We start from the raw sequence: 18,563 nt of genomic DNA, 5'->3' as shown, positions 1-18,563 counted from the left end.
TTTAATTTTATTTATTTATTTATTTATTTATGACTGCACTGGGTCTTCGTTGCTGCATGCAGGCTTTCTCTAGTTGCGGCGAGCGGGAGCTACTCTTTGTTGAGATGTGCGGGCTTCTCATTGTGGTGGCTTGGCTTTGTTGTGGAGCATGGGCTCTAGGCGCATGGGCTTCAGTAGTTGTGGCACGCGGGCTCAGTAGTTGTGGCACATGGACTCAGTAGTTGTGGCTTGTGGGCTCTAGAGTGCAGGCCCAGTAGTTATGGCACACAGGCTTAGTTGCTCCGTGGCATGTGGGATCTTCCTGGATTAGGGCTCTAACCCATGTCCGCTGCATTGGCAGGCGGATTCTTAACCACTGTTCCACCAGGGAAGTCTCCCCATCTTCTTAATGTTTCAGTGCCTCAGGACTTAGTCCTTGGTCCCTTATCTTCTCGTAATTCCTCACTTGGTGATTCCATCCAACCTCGTGGCTCTAAATACGATAGTTATGGCAGCTATGTTGTGTTCTTCGGGAAACACATTAGGGAAGAATCAGTTGGTGTTCTTATTAAGTAGCTAGTATTTGTTCGTGTCCTGTTTTTCTCTCTGCTGTGTCAAGGAAAGTCACCCAAATTTAAGGACCAGTCTCAATAATGTGTAAAATTAATATAGTTAACACATTTGCCTTCTCACTTCTGAAATTTCAGCACTCTCAGAATTTTCATCAAAATTGTAAAGACTTACAATGCCATGATGAGAGGCAGCAATAAGTGAAGAACAAGGGCTGTGGAATCATTTGGTCTCATTTGAATTCTAGCCTTACTAGTTGTATGACACTGGTCAAAGTAGTTTACTTCTCTTTATCTCAGGTTACATGTCTGTAAAATGGGGATAATACCTCATAAGGTTTTGTGAAAACCAAGTGAGTTATTAGTACCTGTAAAATCCTTAGAGCCTGGCAAGTGATAAGCAGTCAATAAATACAAGCTATCATTTTAGTTATTACTTCTCATTCGTGGCTTCAGATTTTTCTGCAACTATTCTTTTTCACTATTTTCTTGAATATGTGCCACTTCAAGGATTTATAAAATAGCCATAAAGAAGGCAAAGATCACATCTTTCATAGTCTAAAGATAGAATTTAGCATAAGATAGAAATATTAGGTAGAAATGAAAGGAGAACAGATGGTAGATTGGGGCAAAAAGGTCAGAAAAATGTTAGTTAAATCAAGTGGAAGAGTAGAAAGAAGTAGAGCCTACAGTTTATTAAGATTTCTCTAGATTTTAGCACAACACAGACTTTTAAACTTAATTCAGATGTTAGGGAAATTTTAATTTTTGGTAGAAATCTACCTGTTGCATGTTCTGCTTTTTATAGGTCCTAGCTTTTTATAGGTGTTGTATCAGTAAACAGTCAGTTGTTGTTATAGCTGTTATGTACTCATACTGTCTTTGAGTCCAGTATCAGTCCCTTAACCCACTCCAGTTTCTGTTAGCATCAGTTGTACCCCCCTCACTCCTCTAGCTTCTACTCCTATAGAAAAAATTATCATTTGTTTTACTGCTTCCAGTTTAGTTTTTTATTGGATATAAGGATGGGTATCATAGGAGACAGGCGGTGGAAGAAAAGGAAGGACAGCCTACAAATACAAAAAAGCTGACTATCTTGACTGTAGCTTATGTTGTAGTAGAGGAAAAGCCAAAAGTAAACCAAAAAATGTATAAGCACTTCAGTTACTGATTGTTAAGAAAATATTGAGTAATATGTTAGAACCTGATGGCCATCTCTTTTAGGTAAGATGACTAGAAAAGAGGGCAGCCTCTTTGAGGTTACATTTGAGTTGAGGCTTGAATGATTAGAAAAAAACACCCAAGCGAAAATCTGGGCGAAGAGTATTCCAAGTAGAAGGAACATCAGCACATGCAAAGACCCTGAAACTGTGATCAGCTTGTTTCGTTTGAGAGACGGAGAGGAGACCAGTGTTGTTAAGTGCATATGAAGGGGAGGGTAGAGGGAGATGAGGTGAGAATTCTAATTTGGCAATATTCTTTCTAACTCTCACCCACCTTGGTACTACCTTTCCCTCCACTTTTTTATTTTGAAAATTTCAAATAAACCAACAAATAAGTTGAAAAAACGTCAAATAAAAAGCCAGCAAATAAGTTGAAAGAGCAGTATTAGCACTCATATATCCTTCACCTAGATTTATGTTAACATTTTGCCACATTTGTTATCTTCTGTCTATCTGTTTATGTATGTGTGGGTGTGCACATGCGTGCACACACAGCACACACACTTTCTCTCCCTAAATCATTTGAAGGCAAGTTGCAAACTTTATGGTATTTCACTGCTTAATACTGTAGCATCTATTTCCTTCACAGCAGTGTTGTCATAAATAGCCATAATACCTTTGTACCCAAGACATTTCTCAGTGATTCAAAATATCTAATGTCCATATTCAGATTTTTCCCCTTTGTCATGTCTTTCTTTTCTCCTTTATTCTATAATTCCCTACATTTGTGTCTTTCATGAAATTGTCATTTTTTTTTGGTAGAGTTCAGGCTAGTTGTAGAACAGTCCACAAGGTGGATCTGAATGTTTACTGAACACTATTCTTTTCCTCAAAATTTTATGAATATTTTCAAATATACAGAGAAGTTGACATTCTACAGTCAGTACCCAAGATACTCATACTAAGTTTCTACCACTGACAGTTGCGTTACCACGTATCTTTTTATCCGACTAACCTTGAGGTCATCTCATTTTTTGATTCAGTTCAAAATAAATTACAGATATCAGTAAACTTTCTCCTGCTGCTTTAAGTATTGGTATCATTATGTAGAATTCAGGGGGTTTTTTTGAGGTAAAATTTACATTGAAAGGCTCACATCTGTCTTAAGTATATCTTCATTAAATTTTTTTTATGGTAATATAACTCATATAGTCACAAAGTTGTGCAGCCATCACCAGTAATTCCAGAACATTTTCATCACTAGAAGAAACCCTGTAACCACTTGTAGTCAATCTTGTCTCTCGTTGCAGTCGCTAATATACTTTGAATAGTTGTTAATCTACTTCTTCAGTTGTTTTTTTAGGGATTACAATTAACATTTTAATACATAACAGTCCACTTTGGATTAACACCAATTTAATGTCAATAATGCACACAAACTTTGCTCCTGTATAGCTCCATTCCCCTCCCACTGCTCTGTATTATTATTTTCACATAAAGGACATCATTATACATTATAACCCTGTCAACACAGTTTTATAGTTAGTGCTTTATACACCTTTCTTTTTTTTTTTTTTTTTTTCAGTACGCGGGCCTCTCAGTGTTGTGGCCTCTCCCGTTGCGGAGCACAGGCTCCGGACGTGCAGGCTCAGCGGCCATGGCTCACGGGCCCAGCCGCTCCGCGGCATCTGGGATCTTCCTGGACCGGGGCACGAACCCGTGTCCCCTGCATTGGCAGGCGGACTCTCAACCACTTCGCCACCAGGGAAGCCCTATACACCTTTCTTTTAAATCAGGAGAAGAGTAGTAAAAAATACACTTATACTGTCTTTTTCTATTTATGTAGTTATCTCTGCTTTGCTCTTTATTTTTTCTTGTATTCAAGTTACTTTCTAGTGTCTCTTCAGTTTAGTCCAAGGGACTCTTCTTCAGTAGCTACTTTGCGGCAGATCTGCTGATGACAGATTCCCTCAGGTTTTGTTCATCTGTGAATGTCTTAATCTCTTTCCTTTACTTTTTTTTTTTTTTTTTTTTGTGGTATGTGGGCCTCTCACTGTTGTGGCCTCTCCTGTTGCGGAGCACAGGCTCCGGACGCGCAGGCCCAGCGGCCATGGCTCACGGGCCCAGCCGCTCTGCGGCATGTGGGATATTCCTGGACCAGGACACGAACCCGTGTCCCCTGCATCGACAGGCAGACTCTCAACCACTGCGCCACCAGGGAAGCCCCTATTATTTTGTTTTTGTTTGTTTTTTGGCCACGCCACACGGCATATGGGATCTTAGTTCCCTGACCAGGGATTGAACCTGTGCCCCCTTTTGAAAGCTACTTGTGCTGAATGAAGAATTCTTGGTTGACAGTCTTTTTCTATCAGCACTTTGAATACATTAGTCTACTGTCTTCTGACTCCATAGTTTCTGATGAGGAATCACCTGTTAATCTTGAGTATCCCTTGTATGTGACTAGTCACTTCTCTCTTTCTGCTTTCAAGATTCTCTTTTTTCTCTGGCTTTTAATGGTTTGTGGCATGTCTAGTTTTTGAGTTCATACTATTTGGTGTTTGTTGAGCTTCTTGGATGTCTAGATTAATGTTTTCATCAAATTTGGGAAGTTTTTGGCCATTATTCAAATAGTCTTCCTCTCCTGTCCTTCTGTGGCTCATCTTTATCCCCTCCATTGATGGGGTTTTTTCTTCAGTTTGTTTCTCAGACTGAATAATGTCAATCAACCTGCCTTAAAGTTCACTGGTTGTTTCTTCTGCCAATTCATATCTGCTCATGAGCCACCTAACTGAATTTTTCATTTCAGTTGTTTTTTTTTTCAATTCCAGAATTTGTTTGGTTCTTTGTAGTTTCTGTTTCTACTGATATTCTCTGTTTGGTAAAATACTGTTCTCATACTTTCCTTTACTTCATTAGACATAATTTCTATTAGTTCACTGAATGTATTTAAAATAGCTGATTTATTTTAAAAAATTTTAATTGAAATATTGATTTATAATGTGTTAATTTCTGCTGCATAGCAAAGTGATTCAGTTATACATATATATAACATTCCTTTTTTAAAAAATTCTTTTCCATTATGGTTTATCACAAAATATCGAATATAGCTCCCTGTGCTATAATGTAGGACCTTGTTGTTTATCTGTCGTATATATAATAGTTTGCACCTGCTAATCCCATACTCTCACTCCATCCCTCTCCCATCCCCACCCTTGGCAATCACAAGTCTGTTCTCTATGTCTGTGAGTCTGTTTCTGTTTTGTTGATGAGTTCATTTGTGTTATATTTTAGATTCCACATATAAGTGATATCATATGGTAATTGTCTCTTTCTGACTTCAATTAGTATGATAATCTCTAGTTCCATCCACGTTTCTGCAAATGGCATTATTTCATTCCTTTTTATGGCTGAGTAGTATTCCATTGCGCTCGCGTGCACGCGCGCGTGTGTGTATACATCTTCTTTATCTATTCATCTGTTGATGGACATTTAGGTTGTTTCCACTTCTTGGCTATTGTGAGTAGTGCTGCTGTGAACATAGGGTTGCATGTATCTTTTTGAATTATATTTTTATCCAGATATGTGCCCAGGAGTGGGATGGCTGGATCGTATGGCAACTCTAGTTTTCGTTTTTTGAGGAACCTCCATACTGTTTTCCATAGTGGCTGTATCAATTTACATTCCCATCAACAGTATAGGAGGGTTCCCTTTCCTCCACACCCTCTCCAGCATTTGTTATAAAAAAGCTGACTGAAGTCTTTGTCTGGTAAGTCTAATTAATCCCTGGGCTTTCTCTGGGACAGTTTCTATTGAGTGCTATTTTCCCTATGTGTAGGCCAGACTTTAATATTTCTTGGTGTGGCACATAGTTTTTTTGTTTAGAGCAGGACATTTTATTTTATTTATTTATTTTTTGTCCACGCCTGGCAGGTGGGATCAAACCCGTGCCCCTTGCATTGGAAGCGCAGAATCTTAACCACTGGACCACCAGGGAAGTCCCTAGAATAGGACATTTTAAATTATATAGTGTGGCAAATCTGGAAATCAGATTTATCTCTCTCCCCAGGGCTTACTGTTGCTTTTGTCTTTTTGTTGTTTGTGTAGTGACTTCCCTAAACTAATTCTGTAAAACCTGTATTCTTTATCTTGTGTTGCCCCTTAAGTCTCTGCTCAGTTAATTTGGTGGTCAACTGATCAGACATTTCCTTGAATGTCTGGCACCACTAAGTGTTACAGCTCTTGCCAAGGGGTTCTGTGTGCATACTGGGCTGTTTTTATTGTTCCAGCAGGAAGTTTACAGCTCTGCCTTAGCCTTTAACTCTTGGTTGCACCAAACCTCAAAGTCAACCAGAAATAAGAGATTAGAGCCTTCTCAGTTCTTTCTTGAGTATGTATACAATCCTGCACATGAGTGTGACCTTGATACTCATCACTGTGTTGGAGCTTTTAAAAACCACTGTGGGGCTTCCCTGGTGACGCAGTGGTTGAGAGCCCGCCTGCCGATTCAGGGGACACGGGTTTGTGCTCCGGTCCGAGAAGATCCCACATGCCGCGGAGCGGCTGGGCTCGTGAGCCATGGCTGCTGAGCCTGCGCATCCGAAGCCTCTGCTCCGCAGCGGGAGAGGCCACAACAGTGGGGGGCCCGCGTACCGCAAAAAAAAAAAAAAAAAAAAAACCCACTATGGACCTTTTATTCCCCAGCTTTTTCTTCTAAGCTTTTGCCCAGATTCTTGTTTTCTCCAAACTGTTTTCATTGCCTTAGTCAGCTTTGATGGTAAACATCTGCCACTGATTGTTTTTGACAAATGACCCAAGGAAAATGCTTTTCACAGTGAGCAAGTTCTGAGTTAGGTCAAATAAAGACAAACCCTGCAAGTGGAAGTTTCTATGGAACTGTCAGATCCAATAATGGCAATTCTATGGGGAAGGAGCTTTTGGGGAACTCCAAACACATTCCAGTGACTCCTAAGCTGTTTTCAACATGATTGCAGGGCTGTTGGTTTTCAAGGCTTCTGTGGACCTGGTGAGAGGGGAATGGGAGAGGGTATGTTAAAAAGTAGCAGCTTGCAGTTTTTAACCAAAACTCATCAATGTGTCTTAAATAAACACTCCTTGGATTGTTGCAAGACTTAAGTTAATTTTTGCAGTTCTGAAAAAGTTGAATTTGACAATTTGTTCGGGTGTTGTTTTTGTGTTTATCAACGAGTGGATTTTCATAGGTTCTTCTGGAAGTGATCACTCAGTTAACTGATTTTTGACAAGTGCATACACTGGTCTAATCCAAACCCCTAAGGTAAAGAACATTACCTGGACCTAGGAAATTTGCTCATGACTGAGGCACTGTTACAATCATAAGTTAAATTAGATACCTAGAACCTTGTTGTAATACTATGTGTTCATTTAATTATTTTGTGGAAGAAAGAAGGGTGACATCAGTTAGGTCAGCGGGGTGGCCATAATTCAGATGTGTGTTGGATCAGTGCTACTTTCTGCACTTTAAACTTGCTCAGCAATTAAAAAGCTCTCAACTCAGTCAGCCGTTTTTGGGAAAATAAAAATAGCATGCCACATGGCCCATTTCCCATGCCACTTTTAGGCTGTAGAAATGGACTCCCAACAGGATTTTCCCTAATTTTCCTAAAGGAAAAGCTCAATTGTCTGCAATTGAGATGAACTTTCAAGTAGATATTTGTACTTACTTGAATTTAGAGAATGTAGATTTAGGCATCCTACTTTAATTTGGTTATTTCCATTGTGTCTCACAGATGAGACACATCTGTATCGAGATGAGACACGTGTATTCCAGAAGCTCAGTTAGTTACCTATGACCATTTGTTACTTTCTTCATTGTGGCTGATTTTTTTCCCCTGTGATAGATTGGAGATAGTGAGATCTAAATATATATACATAGTCTCTCTACCATATTTCCTGGCAATCACTTACATTGTTTCTTTTTACTAATTTGATCGTCTCTCCTATTCCTTTTTCTTACCTTCTACACCTTTTATCATACATTTTCATGCAGATTTTACTTCTCTTTTCTAATAAATACTATTGTTTCACAAAGATATAGTGTCCTCTTATATTGTATGAAGAATAAGAATGAGATAGTTTCTGAAACTTTTTTAGACTGTGATAGAAATTTATTTTGAGGGAGGCGACTTTCTAAATTCTCCAGAGGACTCCTTCTGTGATGCAAAATTGTTTCTTAAGATCTTAGATTATATTTATCTTCATGAAGGGAGATCTATATAGCCCGTGAGTGTGGATATAGGAATTTTCTGGACTCATTTACACAAGTCTAAAACCTACTGGAAATTAGTATTTTCAGCCTTATTTGCTGTATTAGGGTTTTTGCTTAGGTTAGGCTTTCATGAATGGAAAAGGAAACTTAGGGAAAAGGTTGAAAAAGGAAACTTACTGCTTGGTCATTAAGTGTGTCCATTCCTAATCAGTGAACAGAATTCCTTAGTTTTGAATCAGATTAAGTATGTATATATTGTTTTATCTCTGAGTTCTGCCCTCCCAAACTTTTATTATACTTCCCCATATGTGTTTTAAGGAGAATATTTAGGGGAGGGTATTTTCAGCATATTTCCTAGAAGTATTATCATAGTAATTAAAGTCTTAGAACCTATTAACTCTTTATTTTTCTTAATAGACATTTTGTTCATAGAATTTAATTAATTCTTGGTTTATGACAATGTATCAATGCAGGACATGCCCATTTAAAGTTTATTTATTGAAAAGTTTAATAAGCTGAATAACCAGAATTTTGCCACCTAATCCAGTAAGTAGAATATACTGTAACTTATATCTGTGTCCTCCTCATCCCCGCCACCAAAGTTAACAAGTATCTTGTATTGTTTTTCTGTTTACTTTTTTCTTTTAAACATCTTTATTAGAGTATAATTGCTTTACATTGTGTGTTAGTTTCTGCTGTATAACAAAGTGAATCAGCTGTACGTATACATATATCCCTATATCCCCTCCCTCTTGTGTCTCCCTCCCACCCTCCCTATCCCACCCCTCTAGGTGGTCACAGAGCATCGAGCTGATCTCCCTGTGCTATGCAGCTGCTTCCCACTAGCTATCTATTTTACATTTGGTAGTGTATATATGTCCATGCCACTCTCTCATTTCAACCCAGCTTACCCTTCCCCCTCCCTGTGTCCTCAAGTCCGTTCTCTACGTCTGTGTCTTTATTCCTGTCCTGCCCCTAGGTTCTTCAGAACCATTTTTTTTTTTTAGATTCCATATATATGTGTTAGCTATTTCCTTTTTTTAAATGTATATATCTAATTTTGCTTGTTTTTGATAATATGAAAAAATGTAATGATACTATATTTTGATCTACAAGGGACTTGCATTTTCATTTAGTATTAGGTTACTAAGATTGCATATTTGTGTGGGTCTGTAGAACATTCATTTTCATAACCATGTTATCTTTAGTATATACCAAAAAGGGATCCCACTGTATTTATCCAGTCTCCAGTCAGTGGGCATTTGGCTTTCTCCTCCAAGTTTTAGCAATTGTTAGCAGTACTATCTTATATATGGGGTGTGTGTGTATGTTATATATGTTTCCTGGTCCAAATCTACGTAAGTTTTAGGTATATGCCTAGGAGGGAATTTGTAGGATTTAAAAATGAATGTTCCAACTTACAAGGTAATGGCGAATTATTTTCCAAAGTGATCGTATTAATTTATACTTTAACCACTTATGAAAGTTTGATAAAACTCACTTGGGAAACCATTTGGGTGTGGTATGTTTTTTGCAGGAGGAATTTTTAAGTATTGCTTTGATTTTTTCATAGAGTTATAAGAATGTTTTGGCTTTCTATTTCTTAATGATTTAGCTTTGGTAAGTTACATTTTAGTAGGAATTAGTCCATTTCATTAAATTTTCAATTTTATTGGCATATAGTTGTTGGTAGTGTTTGTAAAGAACCAGTGCTTGCTTTGATGAATTTTGTTTTCCTGTTTTCAAATTCTTTGATTTCTGCTCTTTATTATTTATGCCCTTCTTACTTTGGGTTTATTTGCTCTTTTTGTAGTATCTTGATGTGGAATCTTACAGATTTTTTTTTACTTCTTTTCTAAGATGAATATTTTGTGTTATAAATTTTCTTCTCAGGACTACTTTTGCTGTATCCCACAAGTTTTAATACGCTGTAATTTCACTTTCATTCAGTTCAGTGTAACTTTTATTTCCCTTGCAACTTGCTTTTTGATCCATGGATCTTTATTGGAATGTGTTGTTCAATTTCCAAATGTTCCCAATAGATTTTCTTGTCTGTATGTTGATTTCTAGTTTGACTTTATTATATTCAGAGAACATACTCTATATGGTTTCAGTTCTTTTAAATTTGTTAAGATTTGTTTTATGCCCTAGGATATGATCTATATTTTGGTGAATTTTCTGTGTCCTTGAAAAGAATGTGTATTTTGCTGTTGCTGGGAGGAGTGTTCTGTAAATCTCAATTAGATTCCATCTGTTGATAATATTTTTCAGTTCTTTCTTATCCTTGCTGATTTTCTGTGTAGCAGTAATGAAGAGAGGAGTATTGAAGAGCTCCACTTATTTGCAGGTTTGCTGATCTTTTCAGTTCTCTGAATTTTTTGCTCTGTGTATTTTTAACTTGTGTTACTTTTTGTATGCATAATTGAGATTGTTAGGACTTTTCAGTGAACTGACCCTTTCATCATAATGCCTTTTTTAAAAAAATTTAATTAATTAATTTTTGTCTGCGTTGGGTCTTTGTTGCTGTGCACGGGCTTTCTCTAGTTGCGGTGCGTGGGCTTCTCATTGCGGTGGTTTCTCTTGTTGCAGAACACAGGCTCTAGGTGCGTGGGCTTCAGTAGTTGCAGCACGCAGGCTCAGTAGTTGTGGCTCACAGGCATAGTTGCTCCGCAGCACGTGGGATCTTCCCAGACCAGGGCTCAAACCCGTGTGCCCTGCATTGGCAGGCAGATTCTTAACCACTGCGCCACCAGGGAAGTTCCCATAATGCTTCTGTCCCTGATAATTTCTTGCTCTGAAGTGTATTTTATTTGATACTGTAGCCACTCCAGCTTTCTTTTTGTTTATGTTTGTATGGTATACCTTTTCTTATCCATTTTCTTTTAAAATACCTATATCATTATATTTAAAATGAGTTTCTTGTAGACAGCATATGGTTGGGTCATTTTAAAAAATTTTTTAATTTATTAAAAAATTTTTTTTTACTATAGTCTTTTTAGAATATTTATTATTTTTATTTATTTTTTGGCTGTGTCAGGTCTTAGTTGTGGCACGCGGGATCTTCGTTGTGGCACGCAGGCTCAGTAGTTGTGGTGCACAGGTTTCTCTCTAGCTGTGGCATGCAGGCTCCAGAGCTCGTGGGTTCTGTAGTTGTGGCGTGCAGGCTCCAGACCGCATGGGCTCAGTAGTTGTGGCTTGCAGGCTTAGTTGCCCTGCGGTGCGTGGGATCCTAGTTCCCTGACTAGGGATTGAACCCACGTCCCCTGCATTGGAAGGTGGATTCTTAAACACTGGACCACCAGTGAAGTCCCTGGTTTGGTCAGTTTTTAATTCACTCTGTTAGTTTTATTTAGTGTATTTGTACTATTACATTTACATATTTTTAATTATTGGTACATTAGGACTCAAATATGTCCTGTTTTAACTTTTCTGTTTGTTCCCTTTGTTTTGCATTTGTCTTTTCTGGCCTTTTTGCGGTTTACTTGAACATATTTTACTACACTGTTTTCTTTATAGTGGTTTTCGAGTATATCTTTTATTTATTTATTTATTTTTTAATGGCTGCTCCAGGGAATACTGTATTACAGTCTCTTAGTATGGACATTTTGCAATTAAAGTGAATTACAGAAATCTCACCAAATTATTTAGGTATTTTAACGCTCACCCATTTATAATTTAGTTTTAAGTGTTACCTCTACATATACTGAGAACCATATCAGACCGTGTTATTTTTATTTCAACAGTCTAACGTAATTTTAAAAACTCAAGCAGAGAAAGGTAGCCTATTTTATTTACGTGCATATTTGTTTCATTTTTCTTTATTCCCAGGTAATATTCTTTTATTAACTTGGTCCGATATTAATATATCTTCTCCAGCTTTGTTTTCATTAGTATTGAAATGGTAACTCGTTTTCCAACCTTTTAACCTACTGTCTCGTTATATTTAAAGAGTGTTTCTTTTAGGCAGCATTTGGTTATGTATTAAAATTGACAATCTCTGCCTTTTAATTGGGATGTTTAGACCAATTACATTTAATGTGATTATCAGTATGCTTGGTTACCATCTTTGTTACTTGTTTATTTTTCCCTTTTTCCCCACATTTCCCTTTTTGCTGCCTTATTTCAAATTGAGTGTGTGTGTGTGTGTGTGTGTGTGTGTGTGTGCACGCTTCCACTGTTTCCTTCATTGACTTATTAGCTGCTACTCTGTTCTGTTGTTTTGCTGGCATAGTATACATCTTTAATTTATCACAGTTCTACTCTCTTAGCAGATTTAAATTACACAATAGTGTTATTGACTGTATATAATGATGTTATACATTAGCTCCTCAGACCTTATTCATCTTATTGATGAAAGTTTTTACCCTTTTACCAACCTCCACCTATTTCCCACACTCCCCAGTCCCTGTCAACCATTTTTCTGCTGTTTCTATGAGTTTCTCTTTTTAACAGTTATTTTCTTAAAAATGTGAAAAAAAAGTATAACATTAAATTAAAGTGTATAATTTGGTAGCATTAATTATATTCATAGTGTTTTACAACAATTACCATTATGTATTTTCAAAGATTTTTGTCTTTCCCAAACTGAAACTTCGTAACCATTAAAAGATAACTGTGTATTCTCCGCACCTCCAGCTGCTGGTAACCACAGTTCTACTTTCTGTTTCAATGCATTTGCCTATTCTAGGTACTTCATTTAAGAGGAATCATACAATATTTGTCATTTTGTTTCTGGTTTATTTCACTTAGTGTAATGTTTTCAGGGTTCATCCGTGTTGTAGATTGTATCAGAACTTCACCCCTTTTTATGGCTGAATTATGCAGCTGTACTACATTTTTCCATTCATAGGTTAATGGATGGTTGTCTTGTTTCTACCTTTTTTGTATATTGTGAATAATGCTGCTATGAACGTTCATATACAAGTATTAGTTTGAGTCCCTGAGTCAGTTTATGTTTACCCACATATTTACCATTTCTGGTGGTCTTCATTCCTTTGTTTAAATCCATAGTATCATTTTCATTCCTAAAGGTCTTTTAACAGTTTTTATAATTCATGTTTGCTCTCAGTGAATTTTTTCAGCTTTTGTATGTCTGATAAAGTTTGGATCTATTCCTTACCCTCCTTCCCCCTTTAAACATATTTTTGTTGAGTATAGAATTTTAGGTTGACTTTGTTAAACATTTCAGTACATTAAAAATGCTACTCCATTTCTACTGACTTGCACAGATTACAGTGAAAAATCCATTGTCATTCTTATCTTTGTTTCTCAGAATGTATGGTGTCTGTTTTTTCTGACTCTTTTAAATGTTCTTTTTATAGTTGGTGTTGTATACATTGTGTGTTTGTGTTGGGGGAGCACTGTAGGTGTGCATGCATGTTGTGTGGTTTGTGTATTGTGTGGAGTGTTTGTGTATATGCATGCTTTTTTGCATGGGGGCATGTTTCTGTCTTTGTTGTGTGGAGATGAGTTTGTGTATGGCGGTTGTATGTTGTCGGGGCTATTTTTTGTGTGCTTTGTTTTGTAGGTCTGGTATTACGGTGTTTTACCTGGTCATTGTTGTCTTTATTTTGATTATTGATATATGGGTGAGAACTTTTTATACCAATTAAAATATTTTTATTTATCCCATTATTTCTTTGTTTTGTTTTCTCTTTGTTTTTAAATTCATTGCATCTTTCTGTTGTTGCTTTTGAAAATGTTGTTCTCCCTTTTTTTCTCTTTTAATATTTTAGAATTTATCTGTTTGTTTTCTTGGTTGTCTTTGAAATTTAAAAATGTGTATTAACGTCAGACTTCAAAATTTAAAAGAACACCTCCCTTTGCCCATATTAAAAAATTTGGAACACTTTATCTCTGATCACTTCCTTCCCAAAGTTATACTTATGTTGTCTAGTATTTCAAGTCTGACTACGGAAATCCCACAAATTATATTCACCATTTTTTCTAACAACACATTAAAAATTTTTTAATACATATTTTAAAAATTACCTTTGTACTTACCATATTATGATAACCTTGTATGTCAGATTGTGCTTGTACGAACATTCCTTTAGAGCAAATCTCTTAATGGTAAATTTCCTTGGATATCGTCTGTAACTTCTTCATTTAGCCCTAGTTCGCAGTTCTACGTTGACCTTTTCTCTTGGCCCTTTGGAGATAATATTCCACTGTCTTATACTGTTGCTGTCAAAGCCTGCAAAGCCATTTCTCTCTCAGTCTGTTTATTAGTTCTTCTGTTTTGTTTTTAGTGTTCACTGTGATGCAGATTTCTTTTTATGTATCCTGTTTGGGCTCTTTTGGTCTGAATCTGTGGATCTATGCCTTTTAGTAGTTTGAGAATATTTGCAGCTTTTATCTATTCTCTCTTTCTCCAAGTACATTTAAACTTGTGTGAGATACTATCCTTCAGTCGTTCATGTTTTTAGTCCCACTTTGATATTTTTCATTCCTTTTTTTCTTTGTTTCTTATGGGTAAGTGTTTTTGAACGTATCTTTGTGTTCTCTAAATTTTTCCAGCTATGCTGCATCTGCTCTCTAACCTTTTCATTTGGTGTAATAGTGGTTCCAGCCTCATCCCCAATTCTGTTTATTTCTGATATTGGGAAATGGTGTCCCTAGCGATCTTGCCTATATTTGGAGAGACCAGGGATGCCTACTCTCCAGAGTGTTGTTATGGTGCAGTAGGAGGTTCAATCAGAGCTCTTCGTTTGTCATGATACATGGAAATAAGAATCTCTTTGCTGTAATTCCCATTAGTATTGAGGCAATATTTTAATGTTTTGAAGGAGTAAACAATTTTGAAGGGAAGATTGTAGAGTTATACAGATATTTGAGATTTTCTGATTTATCAGGGTGGGCCCAAGAATTTGCATTTCTTAGCATTTCCAGGTGTTGCTGATGCAGCTGGTCTGGGTAATAAACTTTGAGAGCCATTGGACCAGATGATGTTTTGGCTTTTGGCTCTGATTCTTTTACATTTGAATAGGGGTGTTATCTGGCTCAGGGATCATTTTATTAACACTTATAAAACTGCTATAACAATTTCCTTTAGCACCTGAGTAGTTTGTTTAACATCATTGCATTAATGTAATGTTTTATTTTAGTGATCATTCAGGATATGTTCGACCACTACCAGTGCCACGCAGTTTAAATAGTGATATTTCCTATTTTGGTGTTGGGGGCAAGCAGGCTGTTTTCTTTGTTGGACAATCAGCCAGAGTAAGTAAAAATATTTCTTAAAAGTGAAAGTTGATCATAATATTTTGAGGTTGACTTTCTAAATGTGTTTATCCAGTTTAAATTGTGGGAATTTATAAAGTACTCTTTTAAATATTTAACAGATGATAAGCAAACCTGCAGATTCCCAGGATGTTCATGAACTTGTACTTTCTAAAGAAGATTTTGAGAAGAAGGAGAAAAATAAAGAGGCAATATATAGCGGATATATTAGAAACAGAAAGGTACAATACATTTGAACTCAGTAATTGTAGATGCATTACTTTGGATGGATGATAGGACAAGAACATTTTCTTCATTTTCTGAGATACTAATGTCATTTTAAAAACTTGAAGATATGGAATTTTCAAATTAAATTTTCATTCTTTTTCTTTTAATTATGTGAATAGCAAACGTGATCATTTATGTGCTTTCTCAGGCTGAAGTCTTCAGAAAACAGATTTTCTCATAAAGCCAAGTAAGCTTTCTGGAAATTGTTCATAAGATTGTAAACTTTTTTCCTTGAACTGAGTGTGAGTTTTTAAGTATTTGTTGTATAATAATTATAGAAGCAGAGTAGAAAACAGTGATAGGGTAATAGACTTTTAAGAAATCTGAGCTCCAGAGAAATAAGTAAACGAGAAACTTATTTCTGTTATAAATTTGCATTCAAATGCTCATTTTAATAAGCAGAGTGTTCACAAATTTGAATCTTGTTGGTGAGCACATGGTATTTGTTGTATTACTCATTCAGCTTTTCTCTGTTTGAAACATTTTAGAATTAAAAAAATTTTTTAAACCTTTTTTAAAAGTAAGATTTAAAAAATTCTTTTCTGCTTACAAAGCAAATTGTAAAAATTTTATAAAGAAAATAAAAATAGTCTCAAATACCAGAAAAAAGTACTTATGACATATTTAGTCGAATTTTCTTCTAGTTTAAACTTTATCATATACTTATGCTTTGAGCTCTGTTTTATTAATATTTTGAGTATTACTTCATTTTAGAAAGTATTTTGGTACACAACACACTTTTAATAGCTTCATAGTATCTTTGGCTAAATGTACAGTAATTTGACTATTCTGTTAAGCATTTAGCTTACTTGAAGGATTTTATTATAATTGTAAAGACACTGCTATTAGTATCTTTGCACAACATTTTGCCTGAACTGCAGTTTTTTCTTCGTATAAATTGTTAGAATTTTTATAACTGTTATAAGGAATTTGAACTTAGAAATATTTATGGTGTATATTACAAAGTCGCTTTTCTGAAAGGTTGAACCCAAATCAAATACACTCCCAACAAAGGTATATTGGAAGTGCCTGTTGGATCATTTCCTTATTTTTCAAAAGAACAAAGCAGGGAGGGAAGAATGATAGCAGAATGTTAGTGGTTTGATAAGTGAAAATAATACCTTTTCTTTCATACTAGTGGGCTGAATTTTTTTCATGTTTATTAGCTACTTTTACTTTCTTTATAACTGAACATTATCCTCTGTCCGAGAAATGTCTTCATTTTGTCATTCCACCTTTTCCTCTTTAAATTTATTGCATTTATTTAACAGTTTACATATCTTAATATATTGTTTATGTAACAGTATTCTGTCTTATCTTTTCTATGTTATCTTAAAATCACAAAGCCCTATAAAGTATATTGGTGGAAATATTATTTGCCGTGTTAAAACTGGTGAAAAATAGAAACAGAGAATTTAAGTGATTTTTTTTCAGAACTGTATGGATATGATAAAGCTTGGATAGTACTGAGGTCTCTTGGGTTATCATTTCTTCCAGCTTTTCCTGTGTTTTGTGCTTAGTTCATCCCAGCAAACATTTCATGGGTACCAGTAGGTCCCTAGTCTTTTTCTTTTTCTGACCTGTCCTTTCCAGCCTACTTTTTGGGGGCTCCTCCTCTATTCCTGAGCTGTTATCAGTTAGTACGGTGTGTGGGGGGTTGATGGTTTTTGATCTATGGGGACTAGCATGCACACGCCCCCCCCCCCCCATATATATATATATTCATTCTTATATATACCACTTAATACCAACAGTTCTCAAATATGTATTTCTTGTCAAGACTTTTTTCTTAAGATTGAAACATTGAATCAGGCTGGACTCCTTAAAGGGAAGAAACCATTCTGGCCATTTTAAACAGAAAAGGATTTCATAAAGGGAGTTAGATGCTTAGATGATTATTGGGCTGAAGGAATGATCTTTAGGCTGAGTCTTGTAGAATGATGCCAGGGTATTCCAAACTGACCTTCTAGGGATGCTGCAACATCTGCTGTAATCAGGTAGCTGGAGGACCACAGCTGGATCTGGAATTCAGAAACACAGTACCTTATCTCTGATCCAGGAGTTGGAAAAGTCTTGCTGCCACAATTGTTCCAACAATGGACACAGAATTTCTGGCCATTACTAGTGCTGTATCAGTGCTGATGCTTAAGCTGGAACCTGGATACAGGTCTTTCAGTACCTTGCATGGTAACAGAAAACTTTTAAGAAACCTCAGGAGATGGCCTTTGCCTCACTTTTCCCTTCTAAATCTTTGGCTAGTACATCTAATTGGTGAAACCTAATTTGCATCCACAAGCAAAAATTTAAGAGTCTGAGAAATAGATGTTTTTTGATTTCTTTCCATCCTCTGCAGCCCGGGAGGGGACAACGTAAGGTGGTACAAATGGCAGCTGAATACCAATTGATCCTATGTAGCACACGCATTTCCAGTTTGAGTTAGATGTCCCTCTCCACGGGTTCTGTAAATAACTCCCTTTTGGTACATCTGAAATCAAATATCTATAAGCATTTCTTATTTTCTTCCCCTTTCCTCCAACTATTAACAGTATAGTAGTAACTGTAATCCTTGTTGTTAATCATTCACCACATTTAATTCTTTTAAAATAGTTCCTTTCATTTATCCTTTCTTGCACTCATTTCCACTGCTTGATTCAGCCTTTCCAGCCACGTCCTTCATCATATGTTTAACATATATTCTAAACTACCTTGTATCCCTTATAGTCTCAAATCCTTCATGTTCTCATTGGTCTGGGATGTTTTTATTAAGTCATCTGCTGGGTGAATGTCACCCCATTTTTATTTTTTTAACTCTGTAGTTCTTGGCTTATAGCTTTCTAATGGCACATTGTTTTATAATCATTTGTTTCTCATCTATTAGATGGAATTTGTAGGGAGGAAGGATGCTCTCTTTCTTTTATCTTGAACCCTATTTTCCTCATGCCCAAGTTGAGTCATAGGGCTTAGAAGGTGCTATCCAAATATTTGGATAATGAACCTGCCTCATCAGTAAACCCAAGCTAATCTACTAACTCTCAAACTGTATAAAATGTTACTTATGTATTATGTATTGTAGCTATAATATTAGTAATTTACTGTGTA

General features: G+C 36.2%; 1 protein-coding gene across 1 annotated transcript in view; it reads left to right on the top strand.

Moving 5' to 3' along the window:
• The window catches only part of SMCHD1 (structural maintenance of chromosomes flexible hinge domain containing 1), a gene marked incomplete at its 5' end in the record, with an annotated part of 127,709 nt that overhangs the window by 15,608 nt on the left and 93,538 nt on the right, over window positions 1–18,563 (top strand). Inside the window, 2 exons of the mRNA XM_082667117.1 lie at window positions 15,062–15,176; window positions 15,299–15,418. Coding sequence (XP_082523243.1) covers window positions 15,062–15,176; window positions 15,299–15,418 — 235 coding nt within the window. The remainder of the gene's footprint in view (window positions 1–15,061; window positions 15,177–15,298; window positions 15,419–18,563) is intronic.

This window comes from Grampus griseus, assembly GCF_964374135.1.
Source record: "Grampus griseus genome assembly, chromosome: 12".
In the NCBI taxonomy this organism is placed as follows: domain Eukaryota; kingdom Metazoa; phylum Chordata; class Mammalia; order Artiodactyla; family Delphinidae; genus Grampus; species Grampus griseus.
The sequence above is the reverse complement of the archived record's forward strand: the minus strand, read 5'-3'. Positions and strand labels throughout refer to the sequence as shown.